The sequence below is a fragment of the Mesitornis unicolor genome, unplaced genomic scaffold (genome assembly GCF_000695765.1).
Source record: "Mesitornis unicolor isolate BGI_N332 unplaced genomic scaffold, ASM69576v1 scaffold44688, whole genome shotgun sequence".
Taxonomy (NCBI): Eukaryota; Metazoa; Chordata; class Aves; order Mesitornithiformes; family Mesitornithidae; genus Mesitornis; species Mesitornis unicolor.
This window is the reverse complement of record NW_010204725.1, coordinates 1-23,882: the sequence shown is the minus strand read 5'-3', so window position 1 is coordinate 23,882 and position 23,882 is coordinate 1. Positions and strand designations below refer to the sequence as shown.

Here is a 23,882-nt window from a genome sequence, read left to right as displayed (position 1 = left end):
TGCTACTCTGGTGGATGCTTCAGAAGCACAATGTTACAAAATGGGTCTGTTTAGGAGGGTGAAAAGTAATCTAGCTCAGTGTAATCTAGCTCATCCTTGAAAGTCTGATATATGGTTTATATGGAAAAGTGATTGTGTGGAGAATAACAGCTGTTTAAAAAAAAAAGCTGAGTTTTATATTTGGTGTAATATTAACTGTCATGGAGATACATATATACATTTAATTATGGTTTGGGCTTTGTTTAGAGTGCAGCCTTCTGACAAGCAGGGTTGCAGCTGAAGGTATGACAGGAGTATGTTCTTCAGAGCCCTTACCCTCCTCTGAGTTAGCAGAGGATGCCAACAAGAAGTAGGCATGGGCAGGGAGCGAGTGGCCACCCTCAGGATTGCTTCATCCCAACCAGGCTCCCAGTGAAGCACTGCCAGCTGTTTGCCTCTGGTGTCAATCACTTGGGGGCTGGTTGTGAAGGCTGTATTCTGTCATAACTGCCCACAGGAGACTGCCTCCACTGAGTATTCTGGGCTACCTGACTGCTGCTTGCAGGAGGCAATCAAGAGTGCTGTGAACCCCAGACCTACCAGGGCCTGTGATTTCCTTGTGAAAAGTGGTGCTTCTCATTGCTTTTAACATCTCTAACCCATAATGAGCTACGCTTCCCCAGGCAGCAGTGCTGCCATTAGCTTTAGATTATGTAGTGCTGCAGAGAACCCATGATGCAGCTGTGTTATGCATGGAGAGCAATGGTGGATGATAGTGTAGTCTTGATGTATCTGTTGAGGTACTGATTACCTTCACGGGAGCAGGGGAGAGTGCTACCACCCTACTGTTCCAGGTGGCCTTGCTGTGCTCTTGCTGTCTTCCCACTTGGATTTCAGAGTAAGCAGTGCTGGTTGTCAGCTTTCAGAAAGACCAGGGATCTTTCTACCACCTCTGTTAGCACATGGTTTCTTTCTGTGTCTTCTAGTAGCGTTGCACACAGCTGTCTGCACCTCAGGTACAGTGGGCTGCTCTGTGTCTCCCTGCTGCCAGCGTAGTGGTAAGGAAAAAAGAAAAGTTCATATCTGAAAGATGAACACTTTTTTTTTTCTCCATTGAAAGACTGAGCTGCTCTGATTGAGTTGTCTTTTACTCTAAAACACATCAACGCAAGGAGAGGAAATACATTTTGTTGTAGGCAAGATTTCTATTTTGCCTCAAAAATGCAGAAGTAGCCACACTTGCTGAAAAAGACTTGTTGACAATCTGAGCAGAAAAATTCTGCTAAATCTACTTCATCTTAAGGTTGCTGTAGTCAAGAAAAGCCTTGTGAATTAAATACTTCTGAATGGATTTTTATCCTTTATTTAGATGTTGGGGGGAATCTTTATGGGGAAGGGAGTAAACTCAAACAAACAAACCCACTGAAAAACCGAGACACACAATCTAAAAGTAAATGCCAGGTGTATTTCCTTTCCCTGCTGGTACTTTGCAGAGAAGCATGGCACAGAGTAAGACATTACCTCAAAGAGGTGGAGCCACAGTTATGCCATGGATATGCAGAAAAAAAAATCGAAAACTGGTGACTATTGCAAGGAAAGCCCTTGATTCTGAAGTTTGTCTTGATATGATGGAATTGATGTTTTTCCGGACTAAAAGCATTTTGTTCTTGGACTAGCATTGGTTGTTAGTGCATTTTTCATAAATAGTCGGTACAGAGAAGCCAAAGGACCTGTGGGTTTATTTTGTTGGTCCCTTAACAAATGACTTAACGTGACGAAGTTTACCAAGTTGCACTGCTTCCCTCTGCTGGAAACGGCTCTCTTCTTCTTGATGTCCTGGAGCACTTTCTTGCTTGCAGAAGCTTGTGGATTTACTGGTGAGTTGTTGGGATTCAAGCACATGGAGACAGAGGTCCTGTCTGTCTTAGCAGCCCTTCTTCCACTTTCTTATTGAAACCTTCTGATGAGAAACAAGATGTTGGTGCTTTAAGTTTTTTTACATTTTATACAATGCCACTGGAAGTGCAGCTCACTGTGTGACTTTTAAAAGCACTGGTTTGGTTCATGCAGTCAGCTCCCACCTGATTCCAACCTGAAATCTAACTGTTGAAAATAAGGTTTATAAAAAAATCTCAATGTTAAGGATAATGTATAAATTTAATCGGGCTTGAGAAGGGTAAGTGTGAGCTCACACAGTCAACAGGCTGATTTTTACATGTGATTCTGTTCACAGGTGTGGTGGCTGTCCTCTTCTGTGGGATTACCCAGGCGCATTATACATACAATAATTTGTCAGTTGAATCAAGAAGTCGCACTAAGCAGGTAAAGTTATCTTTCACCTTTTGTATGCTGTATTGCTGTAGTATTCTGTGTGCTTTCGTTTTTGGAATGCAGCTTTATTGCTTGGCTATTAACGTGTGACTGTTTTCTCCCTAGCTCTTTGAGGTATTGCACTTCCTGGCTGAGAACTTCATATTTTCTTATATGGGTTTGGCACTGTTTACTTTCCAGAAACACATATTCAGCCCAATTTTCATCATTGGAGCTTTTGTATCCTTTTTCACATTGTGTGAGGTTTCTCTGTTTTGTGTGCCTGAAAACCTGTGGTGTCTATTTGGTGTGCCAAGTAGAGGATAGCAGCTGACCTGAGTTTCCCTCATCCTTGCAGGCACAAGGATTTTGAGAACAACTTTGGTTACCCCTTGCATCAAATTCCTAAGGCCTCTGTGCCACACAATGCTGGCTCTGCACCTGAGCAACTGCTAGAAGTCATAAGCTAGGAATCACTGGATTTCTCTCTGCATCTTGCCCCTGTTGAAATAGCTTATGTGCCTATTTTTTCCACTATATTCTTGGCTGCTTGAAAATTCAGAGCAATTAAAAATGTGCATGAAGCCATGGGAGCTAGTCTTCCAGTCTTGATTTCTCTCTGCCTGTTGGAGTAGGGCTATCAGCAATGAGACAAAACTCAGTGAAAGGACATATAAAGATGGCCTAATCCCAAATGTATTTATTTTCTTTCCTTCTTTCCATTGTGTTCTCTTATCTCTCTACATTCATCTTTATTTTCCTTTAGCCATTTACTTTCTTCTCAAACAGTAACCATTTTTCTTCTGTCTCCTCATGTCCATTCTTTGACCTAAAAAATGCTCCAGAGCCCTGCAGCCATTGGATAAAGACATCAACAGAAGAGTTGCATCTGGCATACTAAGCACTGTAATTTTTCACCTTTGCTGTGGCCTTCTATCCCTTCTCAGGTTACACTATTTGTCTTGGATTTGTTTTCAGTATTTATTTTGTTCCCTTTCCTACCTACCTACCTTCTATTACATTTTTCACATCTTTTTCTACCATTGCACTTAACCCCTCTTGCCTCTTGAATGTTTTTCTACCTTTGTGAGGAGGGCAGCTAGTACTAGCACCCAGATTCTGCCTCAACAGCTGCTATCCCCGTTGAGCTAAAACCTTGTGAGAGTGAAACATAGCAGCAACATTCGCTGTTGAGAGAGGTTGGACTGCAAAGGCAGAGCTAAAGCCTCAGCATCACTGATAAAATCCTAGCCATTCTTCCTGTCATGGGTTATGATGTCTGATTTCTGCAGTCCTCAAAATAACTGCTATAAAAGTTGTTTGGAATAATTACATGAAGCTTTTTGTGCAAAGTAATAATCAAAATCTCATTTTCTTAGAGACATAATTTCCTGCAGAGAGTATTACTTTACTTCAGCTATGGCCACAACCCAGTGGTGTCTAGAGCTCTCTCATGGAAAAGAAATAAAACCATGGGAGAGCTGTTTCATTCTCCTAATTTTGTTATCCCAGCAGCAAACGATCAGTGTTTGGTGGGCTTCTGGTTGTGTAGCCATTTCATAGGATTTGAGCACACCACTCTAGTGTGTGTCCCAAACACTCTGTCCCAAAGTGTTCCTTAGATGGTGGAGGGAGGATTCAGCTTTCTGCTGCTTCACTGGAACCACTGGATGTTTTACACCACAGTAAGGGTGGGAAGGAGCTTGCCACATAGTGTCATTAATTTCTGCAATACTCTTTTATTACTCTTTTAACTTCATTCTAGTGCTGATAAGTGTTTTTTTGATTTATCATCTTAGTAACTCTGTACTCTTAAGTGCTTGTGAGCCAGTAGGAGATTTTGACTCTGCAGGAGCTGTAATGGAGTGGCCACTTTCTGGTCTTATGTTGGTTTTCCTTCTGTATCTAGAACTGCATTTCTGTTGGTCTGAAACATGGAATCAAATGGTGGTGGTGATAGTCGTTTAAAGTTTGATTTTTTAAAAGTAAAGTCTTCATTTGTACAGCTTGTAAATTTAATACTAGACATAATTTCACTGTGCATTAAAAACATGATTATATTGTTTAAAATTTGCATTCTGTGTATTGAGTTCTGTATGAACATAATAGATTAATTTCTGTCTGTGTAAACAGGGTTAACAAGAACACTTGATATCATGATGTAAATCTCTCACTAAAACAGAAACTTCATGTTAGAGCCAGGTACCCAGGAATGCACACCTCAGTAAAGTGAAATCCTTAACCCTCAGCTGTGAACAGATTGCAATCTTTTTGGGCAGAGCTGCACACATCTACCCTCTCTCCTTCTTGTTGAATCTGGGCAGAAGGCATAAGATCAGCTGGAACTTCCAGCACATGATGATGTTTTCAGGTAAAAGTAAAAATATTTGGTAAAGCAAAAAGTCTTATTTTTAACTCATAAGCAACTTGTAGTACTACCTACTGCTTTTATAATCCACATTCACGCATCCTGAATAGAAAACTTCATGGTTGTTGCAGCATGCCATCATGTATCTTTGAACCTTTACAGAAACCTTTACAGAAAGTATTGTGTCTGCAAAGAGGGACATCTTGAAATGCCAACTGCTGGTAGCAAGCAGTCACCTCATGTTGGGAGTAGAGTATTTTCACTTGAAGTACATCTGAAAGGGATGAGGGAATTGGGGTGTATTTCTCCCAGAAGGTTATTTCTAGCTGAGATTATGTACATTTTGTGCAGAAACAGATAGATATCTACTGAGAAAATCGAGGCATGTTTATGGGTGCCCTCTCACGCTTAGGTGGAGAAAGCAAGGTATTTGACTTAAACTTGTTACGTTTTCTGTCACACAGATAACTTTAAGTTTGTCATTTAAAGCAAATCATAGTGTGTGTGCATGTGTCTAAACACGTGCATCCTTAAGAAGTGCGAGGGATGCCTCTGTACACAAGAGGGTGTAAAGAAGTTGGAGCCAGGCTATTTCCAGTGGTGCCCAGTGACAGGACTAGAGGAGGCAATGGGTGCAAACTGAAACACAGGAGGTTCCCTCTGAACATCAGGGAATACTTTTTAATGTGCCTAAGTGCTGGCACAGGTTGCCCAAAGAGGTTGTGACATCTCCACCCTTGGAAATATTCTAAAGCTGTCTGGACGTGGTCCCGGGCAACCTACTCAAGGTGAGGTTGCTTGAGCAGGGGAGTTGGACCATTCTGTCCTCCAGAGGTCCCTTCCAACCTCAACCATTCTGTCATCTGTGACTCCCCTACTAAAGAAGGATTCTCTAAGTTACAGAAAACTACAAGGGCAAGTTATGTTCTAAATCATCCCAGGGCATAATTTAGCAGGGAAACTGAGGGAATTAAAACTCACCAGAACCCAGTGCTTTTTGCCTGTCAATTTGTGCCTATGTGGCAGGGAAGGAGCAAGGAAAGATGCTGTGTTATGAGTAGATGTAGTTGCACTTCTGAAGCTCTGCTGTTTCACTCTTCCATGTAGGTCTCAGGGGAGCCATGGCATTTGCTCTGGCTATACGAGATACTGCTACCTACTCGCATCAAATGATGTTCTCAACAACCCTCCTCATTGTCTTTTTCACCGTGTGGATTGTCGGTGGAGGTACAACTCCCATGCTGTCATGGCTGAACATCAGGTCAGTACACAACTGTATGCTGCAGAAATGTCACTTTTCAAGTGGCAACCATGCTAATCTGGAATAGGCCTACAGAACTTGTTTGATGCTTGCTGGAAGTGTTCTAGGTATTTAGAACATTGTTTTACAGAGGAAGGTGCTACTGCAGGCTGGTGAAGAAAAGGTACAAGATGCTGCTGGGATTCAGCCTAAAGCCCAGCCTGACTGGTTTCTATGTGAGAGCTGTATAATGCCTTTAACCAGATACCTGGAATAGGTACCACGGGCAGTTTTCCATTTCACACCTCTGACAACAGAAGTGGATTTGTCTGATTTTTATATACACACACACACACACACGTATATATGTAAGATATAAAACGGACAACTGTACTAATACACTTCAGCAACAGAGCAGGCTCAGTGTCTGCATAACTAGCAGTGTACATAGACTGTCCAAGGTGTGGGGAACAAGGAAGCAGGAGGTGAGTTCTGGCCAGCAGCTCGCAGGTAAGAACACTTCTTGCAATCTGCTCCCAATGGCTGAGCAAAGCCTACCAAGATCTGCTTGCAGCCTTTACCATGGCTGTGAGGATATTCCTTGTCTGCCCTCCACTTGAGTGGATTTCAAAACATCTTCTGAAGTGTGGCTGCAACCAGGTCAACAAAACTGACTCTAAGAGCTCTCTCATAGGTGTTGGCATCCTGAGCCTTCTGCCCTAGAGCCTACACCTTTTTTTGTTGAGGGGACATGGTTGGTTATTTCCTTCAAACCTTGTCATCCAGGAAGGGACAGGATGCACTGTTGAACAACTAAGCAAAGAGGAATTGTGTTCAGTCTGCCTGTATCAGAAGGCAGCTTGTGAATGTAGTCAACCCTTGCTTCTGCCACTGCACTCCTTCAGTGGTTAGCAGGACAGGACTGAATTACAGTGTGTGGCCCAGCTCCTGGTCAACTAGAAACTGGCTGCCCCCCCCAACCTCGCAAATCACCCATTGAGCCTGGGAAGCAGCTTGTGGAAGCTTCCAAGCAGATGCACTTACTCCTTTAGAAGGACTAATCTAGTTCAGTAATGAGACTCCATGAGCCTGGCTGATGAGTTGACCCTGAAGGGAGAAAGGGCTAACACCGTATCTATGCCAGGCTTGCCCTTCGGGTAGACTAGACTTGCAAAAATCATTAATGTGGCCAACAAGGCAGAACAACTGGAAAGGCAATTGTATCATTCCTAAAGGAGTAGCTGCCAAAATACAGTTGACTCAACCCTAGTTTTGAGTGTTTAATTGTAGGTAGGGGTTTTTGAGATTTACCCACCCTTGCTAGTAAGCAGCAATTTTTAATTGTAATTTTTTTGGCGTGGTTCATGGAAAATAAATTAACTTCCCTTTTAAGGGTAAGATATCATGTAAAAGAGGGAACTCTACATAGGAAGTATTTTAGAGAACTGTACATGTCTGCATACAGGTGCTTTGATAGGCACTACTCTATTAATACTGGTCTGCACTTCTTTAGACTGCATTATATCAGATTTGTGCCAGGAGGTGGCAGCCATGTGCAGCTGATGGAGAATTAGAAACTTTGGTGCTGGGAAAGAACCCTCTGTTGTGACAGAGCCTTGTTCTGCTGGAAAGCAAGAAGTCCTGTCTGACCTTACAGCTTTAAGAAAGGGACAAATTGTTTTCCAGCTGAATTTCTGAAATATGCTGCTTTTCTCTTTTCCAACCCTTTCTACCCAGTGGAAGAGGTAGGCAGGAGGAGGTGAAGATGAGATGCTGTCCCAGAGCCTTGGTGATGCAGTCCTGAGGCTGTGCTGCAGAGATCTTGTCCCTCGGGTGGCCTGGGATGCTTTCTGAGTCCTGGCACTTGCCTATTAGGTTTGATTGCAAGAGGCTGCAGATAAGTCATGCTCCCATACAGGATTGTTTTGCAGAAAAGAGGTTAAAAGATAGAAGGTAGCTTGCTTTCTAGATTAAGTGAATGAAGGGACATAAGCTAATGCCTCTTGTGTGTTGGAGTTAAATGTCAGGATTTGTGCCTAAAAGGCCAGCTCTCATATGAAAGTTCACAACAGTTGTGTCCTGTTGACTTTAGCCTTCATGGAAGGAAAGACAAAGCCAGTCAGTCATTACAAAGACCTCATGAAGGAGCTAGTCTTGTTGCAGTGTGGAGGTGAGGAGATGACAAAGACCTGCTTTAACAAAGAGTCAACCAAGCTGACTGACCTTTTGGTCTGGTTTAGCTTGCCTGGTCATTGCATAGCAGAGCAGCATTACTGTATTCCTGTGGGTACTGGTCTGGCCATCAGTGGGGTTTCTGGGTGGCCCATCTGACAGTTCCTGTGGGCTAAGCTTAGGAACTGCAGGTGCATGTCTGTTGTACTGAGCAGGTCAGAAAAGCTAAGACAGGTGACAACACCACCAAGGGATTTTACTTAAGGTTTTGCCTGCACAATTTAAATAGAACAGTACCAGAGAGCTGACTCTAGCCAAGAGTTTAAGACTGGCTTGATACCGCTCTGTTTGTGGCGAGGCAGATGTGTGTGTGCAGGGGTCCAGAATTGCTTTGCTGTGGCCCAGAGGCAGAGGCACATGACTCTGGCATGGCAATTAGGATGCATCCTTTACTCCTAGTGTTCCTTTCTCTCCCATGATGTGATATATATTAAAGGCAGATCAAGAAGGGAGAGGCTAACATGAAAACTAAGTTTTGGTAAGGTAAAAAGAAGTATAAGGAAGAAAAGAAGCAAAAACCCTTCTGCTTTCCCTTGCTTTCTTCTGAATGTCTCAATCAGAAGAGCAGATATCTTTCCAGCCAGGGCATGTTACTGGTGTACCACAGTACAGATCAGGCTTAAATGTACAGCTAAGCAGAGGACCTATGGTTTGTACCAGAGACTTAACTTTAGTTTTCTGTTTAACTGGTTGGGAAAGTGAGGTCATGGCAGAAAAATACGAGTAAAACATAATGGGATCTTTAGATGCTTTTGGTTTCTGCCGCTTGATGCCAAGGAAGTTAAAATTAACACCAGAAACTGGAGTTCAAGCCATGATGTCATGTGTTTGAATGACTGTCTATCAGAGAGATGCATTCAAGCATGTGCGTGGTAAACAGTTATGCTTTTCTAGCAATAGATTATTTTTTTTCTTAGAAACTGAAGTATGACTTGGATATTAATAACATAGTTGGTTTTTTTGAGACTAAGACAAAGAAACAGTTTCCTCCCTGAAGTTTTAACAGTTTCAGCAAATTTGAGAGCCCTGTAAATCAAAACCGCTGGCAAAGTTCCTCTTTTCTTAAAAGTAGCTGAGTTAACATTTCATTTGTCTGTCACAGGAAAAAAGGGAACTCCTAGCATTTCTATTGCAAAATAGCATTTTGTCCATTTTTCATGAGAGTTTATTGACCTGGTTCTTTTCGTGTTGAATGAAGCAACATGTAGATTAATGCCTTCTTCTCCTCCATAAATGGCTTCAAATGAGGAAGTTTGTGTTTATTTTAATGAAGTCATTTCAGTTATACTTAGCAGCATTTTTCAAAATCTTTAAATGTTAGCATTGTATCTTTCAATTTAAAATGTTAAATAACTTACTACCAGAAAAGGTAAAGGTTGCACAGACAATGTCAACTTAGATATTTACTGCCTTAAGTTAGCAAATAAAATCTTTTTAAGAGCATTTTATCTAGTGATTTTTTTCTTCCTTCTTTAAATGAGCAAACTCAAAAAGAAATCTGGCAACCTCTCACATAGCAGCTATGTAAACAACCTACCTATCTGGGATGGTGGTAAAACTGGCAACTTGGTGGCAGTCTCAGGTTGTACTCTATATCTTGCCCAGGGTGGTCCAGCAATAAAATGTGCATTTCTTAAATACCACGCCTGAGTGCACTGCAATGACAGGAAGTGAGTGCTGATGCTGAGATCCAGCCTTGTGTTATGTTTGGGGCTGGAGTTGGGGATGTCTGATAAGAGGTCACATCCTTCTGTTTTGCAGCTTGTTTCCCTTATTCTACCACTTGAATTCTTCACTGCCTTCTACCCACTCTCTGCTGTCCTTGAAGGGCAAATGCACAGACACAGACATTGCCCCTTGCTCTCTGTTGTGGGCTTTTTCCTTTTACCGTATCTTTCTGCACTGTTTTCTCCTCTCTTAATGGAGGTGCAGTGCAACCTCTGAAACTCCAGCCTCACCCCTCTGGGTCTTTACCTTGGTAGGAAAGAGATTACCTCCTCTTTTGGGTGTCTGGAAGTAAGCATAGGAGATACTTCCTTATCTCTGGTTTTGTCCTTTGAAACATAGCTATTCACACCAGAGAGAAAAAGAGTGGGGAAGGCCTAGTCTCTCTGTAGGAGCTGGGTTGAGATACATCTAGAGTACGTGAGTGATATGGGTTTAACTGCCAAGCTCTAGCAAACCTCAGCAGGCAGTTTCAGGAGTCATCATCTTGGCCAGGTCACATAAAAGAATATCAAAAGGTATCCTAAAAGCAACCTGAAACAACTTCCTAATACTGGGTTTTTTTTAGTTATTTTTACCTTTTTTAAAAACATGGCAGTAGGAATCGTCTTCTTTCTTAACCATCTTCTGAGAAACAGTTGAACTCTTCCAAAATAGCTAAAATTTTCCAAAAATGCTGCACGCTCATTATAGACATCTGGGAAAACTTCAGTATATTAACTTGGCAAAGATACAGCAAAGAGAGAGAAGTCATAGAAGGGAAGTTATTGGACAGTTTTTATTTTAGTTTTTCCTGCGTATGCGGAGCTGTCTCAGTGTTTGCCTTTTGGAGCAGAGTGCTCTGACCTGGAGTGTATGTTGGTATGAGAGAAGAGCTATTGAACCAGGAATCAAACAGAACTGTCCAAATTCTGGTATTTGCTTTGGCCTTTGAGAATTAGATGAGTGCACGCACTTTGTAGCACAAGCTATGGCCGTAAATATTTGGTTCATCAAGATGTGAGTCTGCAATCAGGATGTGTACACCTGCTCTTTGTAAACTGAGGCCTCTGTGGATTTCTGATAATCTGGGCTTTTATTTCACATAAGCAGTATGTAGTTCCTGTAGCATGCCTCCCTGGAAAAATGGGGGGGGGGGAAACCCACAAGCTGCTAAGGAATTTAAGTCGAAATTACTAGAAACCAAACATGCTTTCACTTGTGTTTTTCTTTTTTTTAAGTACAGTTGGAAAAGGCAAAGTAAGGAGTAAAAGCACACTCTGCTACGACTGGAGATTTAGTATGTTAAAGATTGTTAGTTAGTTGTTAGCTAAACTGACTGAGTAACTTAGCACATATTGCCAGTTGTATTGGACTGCAGTGTTGATGGCCTCTGTCATGACTCTAAGGACTCTTTCTCTTTTAGACCATGTGCCGATCTGAAGTGGTAGGAATTGTCATAGATGGGCTCTGTCTCTGTGTAGCAGCTCTCTTGAGAGCTATTGAATCTTGTTTTCTGGGGGAGGTAGCCTGTCATGAATACAGGTGTTTTGTTGGTCTGAATCTGAAGGAATGAAAAATATTGCTGGATATCTCAATCATAAAGTGCTGCTGTTGTTCATTTATTAATTTTGTCATTGTTCTACCACTCTTATTCTTGTGTGCGTTGTCTTTTTTGACTGGGCAGGGGTTTCTGTTGTTTTATTTTTGTTCTGCTAAGGAGCTCTGTAAAGCTACCATCTCATGAGCGTTTTGTTACTCACATTGCGTTCTTGTACTGTACCAGAGTTGGTGACCATGTTCCATCGGTGGAAGAGATGAGTGAAAGCCGCTGGCTGTATTTCAGGTGACACTGTGCTTTCCTTTATACCGAATTAACCTGGTGCTTGGCGTTCTTCATCTTTATAACACTGTGTGCTCTTTTTCTATACTATGGCATGCTGCTGCTGCTTCTCCTTTTCTGCAGAGTGCTGTAGATGTTCCTCAATTCTGAATCTGTTCTCTTCTTCTGAGCTGGGAGAGTGTGGATCACACATCATGTCTTTCATTTCAAAAAAACCCACCAAAACCACATCCTTTATCTCTTGTGTATGTGTAATTGATGAAGCAAAAGTAGTGTTTCTGGCCTGGGTAGACTTCAAAGCTGATAAATCATGGATGTGATCATATGATCCCTAATCACACAGGTGTTAAGTATTCCTTGAGGTTTGGGCGTTTTTTTCATACTGTTCAAGTTGGAAGGGACTTCATAGATGATTTAACCTCATCTCTTTGGAGATGTATTTTAAAATCTGAGGGTTATCATTTTTCTTTATAGGAAGATAATAATAAGACTTGAGATGAACCAGAATCCTAGCCTTCTCCAGTTGAGGGTTTCTAGAACCGATACATGGATAGAGAAAGAAAAGAAAAGAAGAAAAAATATCTGTAACTGGTAGCTATAGGAGAGTGTGCATTTGTATGCATGTGTGTGTATGTATGTATTAATATATACTGAATATTTATATTAAAAAAACCTCTTTGGGATGGGGCAATGGTAAGTTTTTCATGTATCCTGTCATGCTTGAAGGTTCCCAGCCAACTACTACATTTGCCAGAAATGCAGTACGTTAGCTTGTACAGAGAATTTGAGGACTATTATCTGTTAGTCAGTCTTGGCTGTTGCCACTCGTAATTACATATGCTAGAATGTAATAAAGCCTGGCATTTTGATAACTTGTCATCTGTGTGTTGCAGGGCCTTGGAAAGGTTTTTGAAGTATTAGAAGAAATGGTTCCACCCACTTTAAAATGACATAGTGGAGAACTTGAAGCAGTTCTGTCTGCTTTTTCACCATTCCTTCCCATACACTCAATTTCCACTTTGTGTTCCACATTTTGTGTGTCAACCATTTTCTACCACACTGCTTAAATTAGACATAGGGCTTAATGTTTGAGGGATCAAGTCTGAGTAACTGCTTTCCTACATGTGATGCTGGAGTTTGAGTTGAGCTATAGAATAAGGAACAAGAAGGTCAGGAGTCGGTTAAGAGGAAAAAGGCAGTGCTTTGGTATTGGACATTAGGAGCTCTATGGTAGTCCCTTTGCTATTACAGAGTTCTTAAAGCGTGAAAAGCCTTTTATGCATTAATAATAATAATAATAATAATAATAATAATGATAATATTTAACTAGGGAGAAGTGAAGAAATATATGTAACTTGGATTTGTACTGTAGAATACTCTTGTCTACAGATTCCAGTGTACTTCCCAAGGCAGAAAGAAAGATGGCTGAACTTCTTGTGCTAGTTACTGTCTGCACTGAAATATTAAGGTGTCTAATACTGAAGTGATGCCAGTGGGGGAAAGAAGTGGATTTTTTTACCAGTTTTGGGATATAGATGCATTGTTACAGCTGAAAGACTGCTCACAGTCTTCATATGACATCAGCTTTTGAGAGTTACTTATTTGAATTGCTACAGTACACCCTTGGGGAATCCACACACAACTGCTGCACTGGGCTTTCAGAAAAGGTGGAGAGGAGAGCAAAGATGCTTACTGGCATCTACACTGCCCTGGCCTTGGCTGCCCTGCAGTTGATGGTGCCCCTCAGTCCTTACCACACGGTCTGTGCCTCTCCAGCAAAACACTGTTTTCAACCAGAGCTTGCTCGCTCACTCACCTTTTTGCTAGGGGGTTTTTGCTAGCAGCAATTTTTCTCAGTTTAAAAACTGGTTAAATAAAAGAGAACTGATACATTTACAGCATGTTTAAATTATGGGAAGCTTTTGAAAGGTACTTAAGGATGTGAGATTGATTATTTTTTAATTATTTTTTTTTCCTTTAACCACCAGGGAAAAGAATGTTGAAGATGTACTTGCATCAGCTTTACTCGTACTTTTAAGTATGGAAGTAGTTAAGTAAGGATGAAGCAACTAAATGTTTTCCGTGCTTCTCTTCACTGTAAAAGAGGTTGGGAGAGATGTGACTGGTTTTGTTTGTATTGTTTTGTTTCAAGTGATAAGGATGAGACTTTCTTAGAAATTAGGGGGCAGGGCCTGCAAAAAGTGATGGTTGTCATGAGACCTGGATGTATATACCTTGAAACTTAAACAGAATTCTACAAAAACACAAAGCTTTCTATAAAATTCATGCTAGAGTAGAGGATGAGACACAGTATGCTGGTTGACAGATACAAAAAGTAGTCATGAGAATTCAAGATAGTGTATTTATGTTAATCTGTGAACTGAGAAACACATTGTAAACATGAACTTAAGTCATTTATCGAAAATAATTAATTAGAAATATTAAAAATACAAATTCATCTGAAAAATAACTTTGAAAAAAACCAATGGACAAGTCTGTGTCTGTACTATTTAAATTTTGAAATAAACATCTGTAGTAAGAATTCTTTTTCTAAAAGTTGAACCATTTTAATATAGAAAAGCTCTCTTTTCCTCCTTAGCACAGCAGTGAACCCAAACATCTGGCCTGTGATGTACTATGGCTTTTCACTGAACAGCATGGCCATCCTGCTTTGGTCCTCCACTAAGCTCCCTTCCTCTGCCTAAGGGCAGTTAAAATCCTCAAAACAAATGCACGACCTTGTGAGTCAAGTAAAAGCTGAGATGTTCTGAATTGTTTGGGCTTTCTTATGTACTGTGAAGTGAGTGGGTAGCCCAAAGCTATTTAGGGAATGCAAGCTATGTTCATCTTCTGGAATGAGCTCCTTGAACTCCCTGTTCATATTGCGGGTTGCACGGCTGACTTGAGTGTGGTTGCTGTGTGCAGTGTGGTGAACCTCCCCAATGTGCAGCTGGAGTTTGGAAAGCCACATATCTTTTGCTTTTATTTTTGTGTATTTATAAAGGAATGTGCAATCTTCTTCATATTGCCATACTGAGTGAGTTTACTGACGTAGCTTTTCAGCTTTCTGTGTGAGGCTTCATTAGGTAACTCATTTGTCTGCAGAAAACCCTTCTTATCATGTATTTTGCTGCTTAGTGATAGCCTAAGTAGTAACATTTAAGCCTTTGCAACCTTTCAGAGCTCATATGTTACAATCCAGTACTCAACCTGTTTGTCCAGTGTTCCCTTAAACTGGTGAAGCTTTTTAGTCTCGAGGCTTATCAGTGCCAATGAATTCCCAGGCCGAATGTGCCTGAGGGTTAAGATGACTCTGTATGTGGTGTAATGAAGTGATGAGGAAAGAAGAGAGACTTGGGGAGGGGGGGAAAATCCAAGCAAAGGACTGGTTTAGCACCAGCTCTATATGAGGCTGCTGCAGACCATCTTAGAGCAGCCTGCTGAATTTTCCCTCAACTACATTGTCATTCGAGGCCTGGCATTGGCCTTGAGTCCACGAGGATGACTTAAAACTTTAGTTCAATGCCTACTTTTCGTTTTCTGTTTTTCTATTAGGAAGTGCTGCCCTGGAAGTTATTTGAAGGTGTTCATTTTTATTTTAATCCATGACATCTTCTGTGCCTGAAGGTAAATAATGTCTGGATTGCTGCTTGCCTTATGCAAGCACGTGGCCCTGGGACACACAAATGATATGGTCTTACCAGCAAGGTTCTGTTGGTTTCTGGTGATCTTCAGGGATGTTGCTTAAACACCATGCCTAGAAATAGCTGACACAAAGTCTAAGTAACAAAGAAATGACACTAAACCAGCTCAGTCCCTTCCACAAGAGGGAGAATGAAGAATTTGGCCATTTCAGACAGTATGTTTTTGTTATTGCATGCATTTTCCTACACTTATTATGCAAGGTGGTAGGACTGAAACACAATACGTTTGAGACTGACAGTCTTGCCTAACACTGGAGGTCTAGGCTCTGTAAGAGAGCACAGAGATTAAGGCATGAATAGGATTTAAAGTTAGGCACATCTAATCTTAACAAATAGCTACCCCCAAAACAGACCAGAAAAACCTGAACTTAAATACATGGATTAAATACCTATCTTGGATAGGAGCCCTATGTGAAAGGATGGTTCAGTAATAAGATGCTTGGTAACTATGCAAAAGCGAGTAGACAGTTTCTTATGAACATGTTATTCTGTAATTATCTCCCATCTCATTATACAGAACCTTCCTCACTCAGGTGGGAGTCTGGACTAGCCAGATGTCTTGTTAATCTCCTGTGGCTGTGTTGTGTTCAGCTGAATGAAACTTGCAGCAAATTAACATTTTGAGTCTTTATAATAAAGTTCTGTGTTGCTTCACACAGTATATTAAAACTTGGGGTGTGTGTGACTTTTTAAATATTTTTTTTTAGCCATTCTCAGGCCTATCTGGTAGCTAAGTTCTTTGCTGTGTCAAATATTTAGGTTGGGCTTATCCTTAGTCTTTGGTTTCTTGCTGCTGGACATGAGGGATGTTCTCCACTGAAGCAGATGTCACCCACAGACAGTTCACCTTTTTAAGCCAAAAATAATATTTTCCAGTGTCCCAAAAGAATTGGCAACAAAGGTAAGCAGTTAAAGTTGATGCTGAGATGGAGTTAAAATTGTTATCCACAGGTTGCTTGAGTGAAAAGAATCTTGTCTATAGCTATGTAATTGCAGGGGAATAATGGACAGCTCTTTCTCCAACTATTCTTACAACCTCTCTGAATGCAGCTTTGCTGGGTGCTTGAAGTGCTTTTAAAATGCATTCTGCCGAACTTACAGCATTTGCAACCCTCAGTAACACCACTTGCTTTGTTTTCCTGATGTTTCTGTAGGGTTGGGGTTGACCCAGATCAGGATCCTCCACCTACTAATGACAGCTTTCAAGTCTTACAAGGAGTAAGTAATTACATAATTTCTCTATTAGGCTGATCTTATTTTATAACTAAAACGATAAAGAAATGCAGAAGCTGTGTGCATGGATAAAACTTTTCTCTCTTAGCTGGCAAGTCAGTAATGCATTTTACTTTATTATATTCAAGTAATGCCCACCAAAAAACATCCTGTTGTGTTGGGTGTAATGCTACAGCATTCCAATGTTTGTGTGTACATACATATATAAGGCATCAAAAACCTTACCAAATCTACTAATACACTTCCCTCACCCATGGGAACATGCTAACATGCTACAGCATAGAGTCCTCCCCCGGGGCTGACTTAGAGACAGTCCTCTTGGCTTCTGTTCAATAACTGATGCCAAATTTTGGGCCTTGGACTTGCTTAGAATTAAAGTTTGCTAATCTGATTTCAGCTCCTACTTACCGTACCACACGACAGCTGCACCTTAACTGTGCTACCTATCACCTGTATAAGGCAAAAGAAGCACTAGAAAATTGCCATTTATCTTCAGGAAACTGTTGCTGTGAATCTTTAGTGCAGCTTTCTATGCATCAGGATCAACCCAAGAGTTTAGTTTTTTTCCATGCAATATGCTATTGGCAAACAAGGCTATTGAAATAATGTTCAGAGCAGAAATTTCAGGTTTCTTCATCTATAAACTGTGTGAATTCACAGGAGGAGTAAAAGGTCTGGGGAAAAAAAAAACCCATGAATCAACATTTCCTGAGGTTTCACTGGGATTTTCCTCTGTCCAGACCTTAGTTTACACTCTCCCAGAGTCCTGCTTGACACTTATTGTTCAGTAGCACAACTGATGGCTTATGTAGGAACCTGCTGGAGGAAGTCAAATGGCAGGGAAGACAGATGACTTCAGACCCAGAGGATGCAGAGGATGCAAGTGCATGAACTGTGCTTTGTAAACCTCAGGTTGTACGATGCTGGTGTTCAGGCTGGTCACAGATACATGCATGCGATACTTGCTGGATTTGAGATTAGTGTTTTCTCCTGCCTTGCCTTTTTTTTTGTTGTTGTCACAGGTTGTACAGATAAGAGTTACTTGCTGAGGAAGCATCTCTCTCGTTGCAGAAAATGCATTAGGCCTCTCTGTGTTTTTTGTAGAAGCCTGTGTTCAGCACACAAAATAGATTCTGAAATGGTGGGTTTGGGTACCAAAAAGGGTGAACTTTAGCTGTCTGGAAGCAACCAGAAGGCCAAGCCTCAAAACACTTTCTACAATGAAAGGCATAGTTATTGCATAAAACCAAGGTTAGGAAGTGGTATCGTGGTAAGGTGGCTTTGGCCAGTTCAAAGTGAGCTTGTCCAAATTTGAGGAGTTGCTTTAACAGGAAACACAGTGTGGATATTCTGTTCTCATTGGGTGGAAACAACTTGTTTGCTTATTTCCCATGTAAACATAAAGCACTTACCCATTTGTTTCCCTCTTTTGCTGTGTGTTGCATTCCTAATGGACTCCATTAGTCAGTTCCCTTTGGATTCCTTTTTCTTTCACCCAGCCAAGATTAACAGCATGTCACAGTTAAAGAAAATATATCATTTGGAATGGGGAGGGAGTGAAAATGCACTAAGCTTTAACTCTTGGTGGATCATGGGTTTTTTGCAGATCAGAAGTACACAGGGCAATCTCATCTTCTTTTTCTGGTAGTTTGGAAGATGATTCATACAAGGCATTCTCACTTCATCTGTTATCCTGTGTTTAACTTTAGCCTCTGGCCAAAAAAAACCCAAACAAAACCCCAACCAAAAAACCCAAACAAATAAATAATAATAAAAAAACCCACTAACAAAAGTAAAAACAAATGCAGCTGCAGACCAGCTGGTTGCAATGGCTTGCAGCACAGCTACTAAATGGATTATATTTAACACTTTTAGCACTTCTGAGGTTGACCTAGCACTTATGAAATTTTCATGACCTTCCTTAACTGTGATTTTTATATAGATTCCCTGTTAGGTATGTTTCTTTTGAGTGTGATATATTTAATCAGGTTTGTAATTGTTTATCAGGTACGGTAAATTCTCTTGTTCTTCCAAGGAAGCAACAGGCTAAGGGAAAGAACATCAAATAAACCTACAGTTAAGGAAGCCAACCAAGCAATGAATAGGAATCAGTCTGGATTATTCCAGTTCATTTATTTGGGGAGAGGGATGGGGACAGGACATCAGTGAGGCTTATTTGTCAGTTTTGTGCTTATTTCTATCTCCATTACTGCATTAACTGTGTGATGAGCTTTTAGACACAAGGCAACTTGGTGGCTGAGGGCTTGTTAAGGTGACTTTCAGACAATGAGGAGAGCCTACGTCTCTGCACAGTTATTTCTGATCCTTCTAGGAAAAGTTACATTCTCAGTATAAGAATGTCCCTAAATAGCTTTCTTCAGCAGTCTAAGTACAGTATTGAAGTAATTTGGCTTTTTTAGACAGGAATTATAATGCAAATTACTGGAATGTATTATTTGTTTTTTTGTTGTGGTTTGGTTTTGTTTTGGTTTTTTCCCCCTGTCTGAAATAATGGAATATGTTTTTATCTTATTTTTAGGATGGCCCGGATTCTGAAAGAAGGAACAGGACAAAACAGGAAAGTGCTTGGCTGTTCAGGCTGTGGTATAGCTTTGACCACAAGTATCCTTTAGAAAACACAGTTTAGCTTCAAGGCATGAACTGTTCAGGTTTTTTCCTTTCTGTGTGCCCTAAGCACTTGCTGAGTCAAACATGAGAAAGATCAAATATTTGACAGGTTCAAGGCACAGAACTGAAGCTTGATCTTGCTGACTCTGAAGACAGACCTTTCCTTCCTTTGATGCATGGTATGTCAAACTTGCCAGAGGATGAAAACCAGTCAGTTCTAGCAGCTGAGGGTCTTTCCTAAACAGTAAGACAGCAAATTAACTATTTCAGATCCTCTGATTTGTTCCAGTAAGCTGTTCTCGTCTTCATGGATGCTCAAAGCACAAACTGGCTTTCCAGTTGATTGTACATGCCCTAATCCCGGACTCGTTGCTCAGAAGAGCCATCTGCCTTTGTCATGAAGTCTTGTTTGGAAGCCTATCACTGATACAAGAAGTTCTGGAACTAAAAAGCTATATGTGATCCATCTTATTCCCTCCAGTATATCCAGAACTTCCTACGGCTGTTAAAGCAGAGTGTCCTTGTATGTATACAATATTGTACAACCTTTCTGAAGCTATTATTATACTATTTAGATAGCCTTGTTTAAGCTTCTGAGCAATTTTTGTGTAACTTGTGGTTTTTTTAAAGCTACTTAGCATATTCTTAATCAGTATGTCATAGAGGTGCCCTTCCTTAACAGCTTATGTTCACTTAGTGGAAAAAAGGAAAACTAATCTTGTGGCCATGGCAAGTCACTTATGCTTAGAAATTTAAAGAAGCTTCAGTTCCTAGTAATTTCTGGGGCAGTTAAATATATGTAAATATCTGTGACAGGACCTTGATCTTGTTGCAGCTTACATCTGAGAAGTAAGTCTTCTCACTGGGGTCTTGCCTATTTAGGGTTGAGATATTGCTGACCTGGTTGGAGCACAGTATTTCCCTGCCATGCCTTATGGATCGAGATTTCCCATCCAGAGAAACCTCAGCTGCAGTACTGAAAGCATTCAGATCCTAATGGCACTTGCCTGTTCAGGATAAAAATCTGTCTGTGACTGATGCTTTCATATACAGTAGTAATGGGCCGAAGCCCAGAAGGGTGCATATGCGGTAGTTTAAATGTTCATAAATGGTAGTAATTTTTGGTTAACCCTTTGTGTAGTGGCTGGTAGCGGTGTATTATCAATTTGTTATTTAAAACAAAGACTTCTCTGGTAAGAGCACAGAAGGATCTGGCTGTGACTGACTGCTTTTATTTTTTCTCTTTTTAAGAAGGAAGCAGAGCTATCCTCTTCCCCTGCCTTTACAAAAGGGATGTGCCCTTTGAAAAAGGGAGTAGTTGGCAACGCTGACTTCCCCTCAGCTGACGCCAGCACAAGTGCAGTCTCCAGGAGCTGCAGCAAGAGTGGGGAGAGTATGAGGTGAAGATTACAGCTTAATTGGCTGCTTCACAGAAACTTAAAGGAAGCTGGGAGTGCATTTGATGGTTCAGTGGTGACTAGCAGCCTTTAGGGAAGGGTTCTGTGAAGTTTATGCCAAGGAGTTTGACATCCAGAGGGAAAACTGTCTTACTGTATCTTAGATAAAATTCTGCTCCTTCTGTTACAAGGAGGCATTCAGCTGAGTGGGCTTGAACTGCATGGACCCTTAGAATTGTCATCTCTATACTCATGGCTAAATGTCAAAATGTTTTTTTGCTGATGCATTCACTTGGTTTGTGAATAGAGAAGTAGATTGTCTCAAAAGTCACTCTTTGCAAGGGAACTGAACTTGAAAAAGATGCTAATAAAATGCATTTGGCAGCGTGCTCTAATGCTGGATTTTGCCTGCGGAGGTCTGTGTGGATGGATAACCGGGAACTTCATTCCTGTGGAACGCAGAGTTCATTTGGTGTCACAGGCTGTTCCCTGGGTTCACCCACAACTGTTAAACATGAAGAAAACTGCAATGAAGTAGCAGATGTCTTTTACTGGGTTTGCTGGATTACTGCGTGCCTGTCTGCCACAGAGCAGCGCAAAGGCTGGTAGGCTGGTGTGAGGGGAAAGAGGTGGTTTCTTTCCAGGACTGGGTGTAGCTGTGCTGTTACTAGAAGAGGAAAGGAGGAAACATAACTCTGCAGTGGCATAATCATGCTGTTATATGCTGAAGTAAACGTGCTGTGCCAGGCCCTGCTAAAGGGGAGGGATACATCTTTGCTAAAACAGCCCCTTTTTTTTTTCCCTAAGCACCTTGATCTGTTGAGAAGATTAGGGAAACATTAATAAATGGACTTGATTAAAGGCCTGTGCCTAGAGGCCTAAGAAAGTAACTAAATACTTGCAATATATATTTACACTTAAAATAAAAGGATTGACTTAAACAAACAAAACCCCACCCAAAGCCTGTGGTCCTGACTTCAGACAATGTTTGGAAGTCTTAGCACTCTCTTCCAGAGCTCTGTTCTTGTGCCAGTCAAGCTCAGTGTGCTGCCCTGTAGCAGGGCCACCTTTTTTTGACATCTTAGCATTTCCTCAGGTGTATTATCTGTCTAGTGTGTACAAATATTAATTTAGGGGGCAGACCTATGGATAGAGGTGTAAAGATACCTTCCTTTTCCACCCCCATGTCCCCTGAATGTAATCTAGGTAGTATTGCTTTATTTACACATTGTGTCATGTTGTTCTTGCCATACAGTTTTCCCTTTGCCTTTCTGAGGCTATCCTGACATCATGCTCCCATCTTCAGAGTAGAATTACCATTGGACCTATTAACACTAAAGGACTTGTACCTCTGCTTGCTCCTTTTGGCTCCAGAGAGCCCAAAAGCTGGAAACGTTGCATTTGTTGGAAGCTTTTAAGAAGAGAGTTAGCTCGTTGCCCTTGCAGAAAATGCGTGCGTAAAGAAACTGCCCTTGAAAGGATCAAGGGGAAAGTGTTGGGGGAAAGATGTTTTTCATTTGTTTGCTTATGAATGCAGATTTTTTTTAAATGGGTGTTTTATATAAAACTATCACACAGTACATAGATCAAAGGCAGAACCACATTTATGTAAAATTGTCTTTTTCTTTTCAACGGTGGTTTTCGAGCACTTGTGTGTTTTCCTTAACTACTACAGTTATTTAAAGCCAATTCTCACTCACAGTGGCCCTCCATTAACCACAACTCTACCCAGCTGGTGTGGCCTGATAGCGCGCTGCCTGACAAGTCCCCAGGTTTATGACGTAAGTAGAATGACTCAATACTTTTGTGTTTTGGTTTTCATTCATTTAACTTCAGCAAAGCATTTTAGGCAAAAGGTTAGTGTGGTACACGTATTGCAATAAAGTGCTGGTTTCTTCTAGGCAGAAAATATTTAAGATGCTTTCCCCTAAGGCAACAGTTTCTGTTAATAGAAATCAGAGATTATCTTACTGTTCAAATACTGCCTTAAATATAACATTTAAGGATATTGGAAAATCACAGGCCTAATCACTAAAGCAGTTCTTAATGAATCACTTCAAAATATTCAGTACTTTCTTAACATTTCTGGACAAGATGTTTTCTTGTTACTGCTAAGGTTGCGTTGAGGTCTCCTTCAGAAAAGACACTGACACATTTACCCATGCCGGAAAGAAATCTGGTAGAGCTTCCCTTCATTGTTTCCACTGGGAAATTTGAGCTGACATTTCAGAAACCGTTAATTAGTTCCTTATCTCAGTCTAGCAGGTCGCTATACTGCTTTTACAGCCGTGTCTTGCAATAATTAATGCTTCATTCTCCTATTACTCGTGCAGGATCCTGATACATCTCATTCCTATCTGTACAGTGCTTCTGAAATCTGCAACTTTTTATGAGTCGCTTGTAAATAAAACTGTAGTACTGTGTGAGATCACTCCAATTTGCAGGTTCTCTGGAATGGTAACATCCCTGCTATGTTCAAATAGTCTTGGACCAGATCACTATTAATCTTTTCCTAGAAGTTATGAATTTCACTTGCAACTTTGAAATACTTCCCTGCATTTCTTTCTGGTATCGATAGCATCCTACTTTTACCTGATAGTAAAATTTCACAGACATTTGAAAAGTCTGCTGCCTGTTTGGAGCTGTCAGTAATGCAAGAAATTGGCCTTGTTCCCATCTTTGCAATGCCACTGGAGATCTTAAAGCAGATCTAGGCTGGAAGGCATCCATCAGACCTATTAGCCTACTTGTGTGTTGCCCATGTGTCTATGTACAATCTTGAGTTATCCAGTAACTGAGGATCTAACCAGAATGAACAGGCAAGCTTTGCCTTTCATTTTCTCTAATAATTGGGCTCTTTTTTTCCCTCTTTACTCATTCTTAGCTACTACTGCATGTGGAAACTTTTTCTTTAGTTGGATTGGTTCTGTGACATACACACACACACACCCCTTGGGGCATTAACTTCATCATTAAAACTACTTATAAGGCTGCATACCTTTTTTAATGTATATAATGTGAAACTTTCACACATATATGTATATATATTCCTCTTTTGATGCATTGCTGCATTAGTCTTGGAAGATAATTTTGCAATTTATTTCTAGTTTCTTTTTGAGACTTCTGAACTCTGCAATTGCCTTGCTGCTTTTTGTCTTACTGCATGGCTGCCTTTGCTACAGCACTTGACCATACCATTTTATTACTGGCTAAAAGGAAAGCAAATGTCACTCCAGACTTCAAA

At 40.8% G+C, this 23,882-nt stretch overlaps 1 protein-coding gene across 1 annotated transcript; it reads left to right on the top strand.

Moving 5' to 3' along the window:
• Positions 1-1,744: 1,744 nt before the first annotated feature.
• On the top strand, positions 1,745-22,419 carry LOC104535394 (sodium/hydrogen exchanger 7; the record flags this gene model as incomplete). Its single annotated transcript, XM_010191138.1, has 9 exons — positions 1,745-1,856; positions 2,213-2,301; positions 2,416-2,529; positions 4,549-4,660; positions 5,765-5,918; positions 11,620-11,679; positions 16,535-16,598; positions 19,153-19,235; positions 22,314-22,419. Coding segments are annotated over 9 exons (894 nt in total), but the record flags the coding sequence as incomplete, so codon positions are not given.
• Between the last annotated feature and the right edge of the window lie 1,463 nt (positions 22,420-23,882).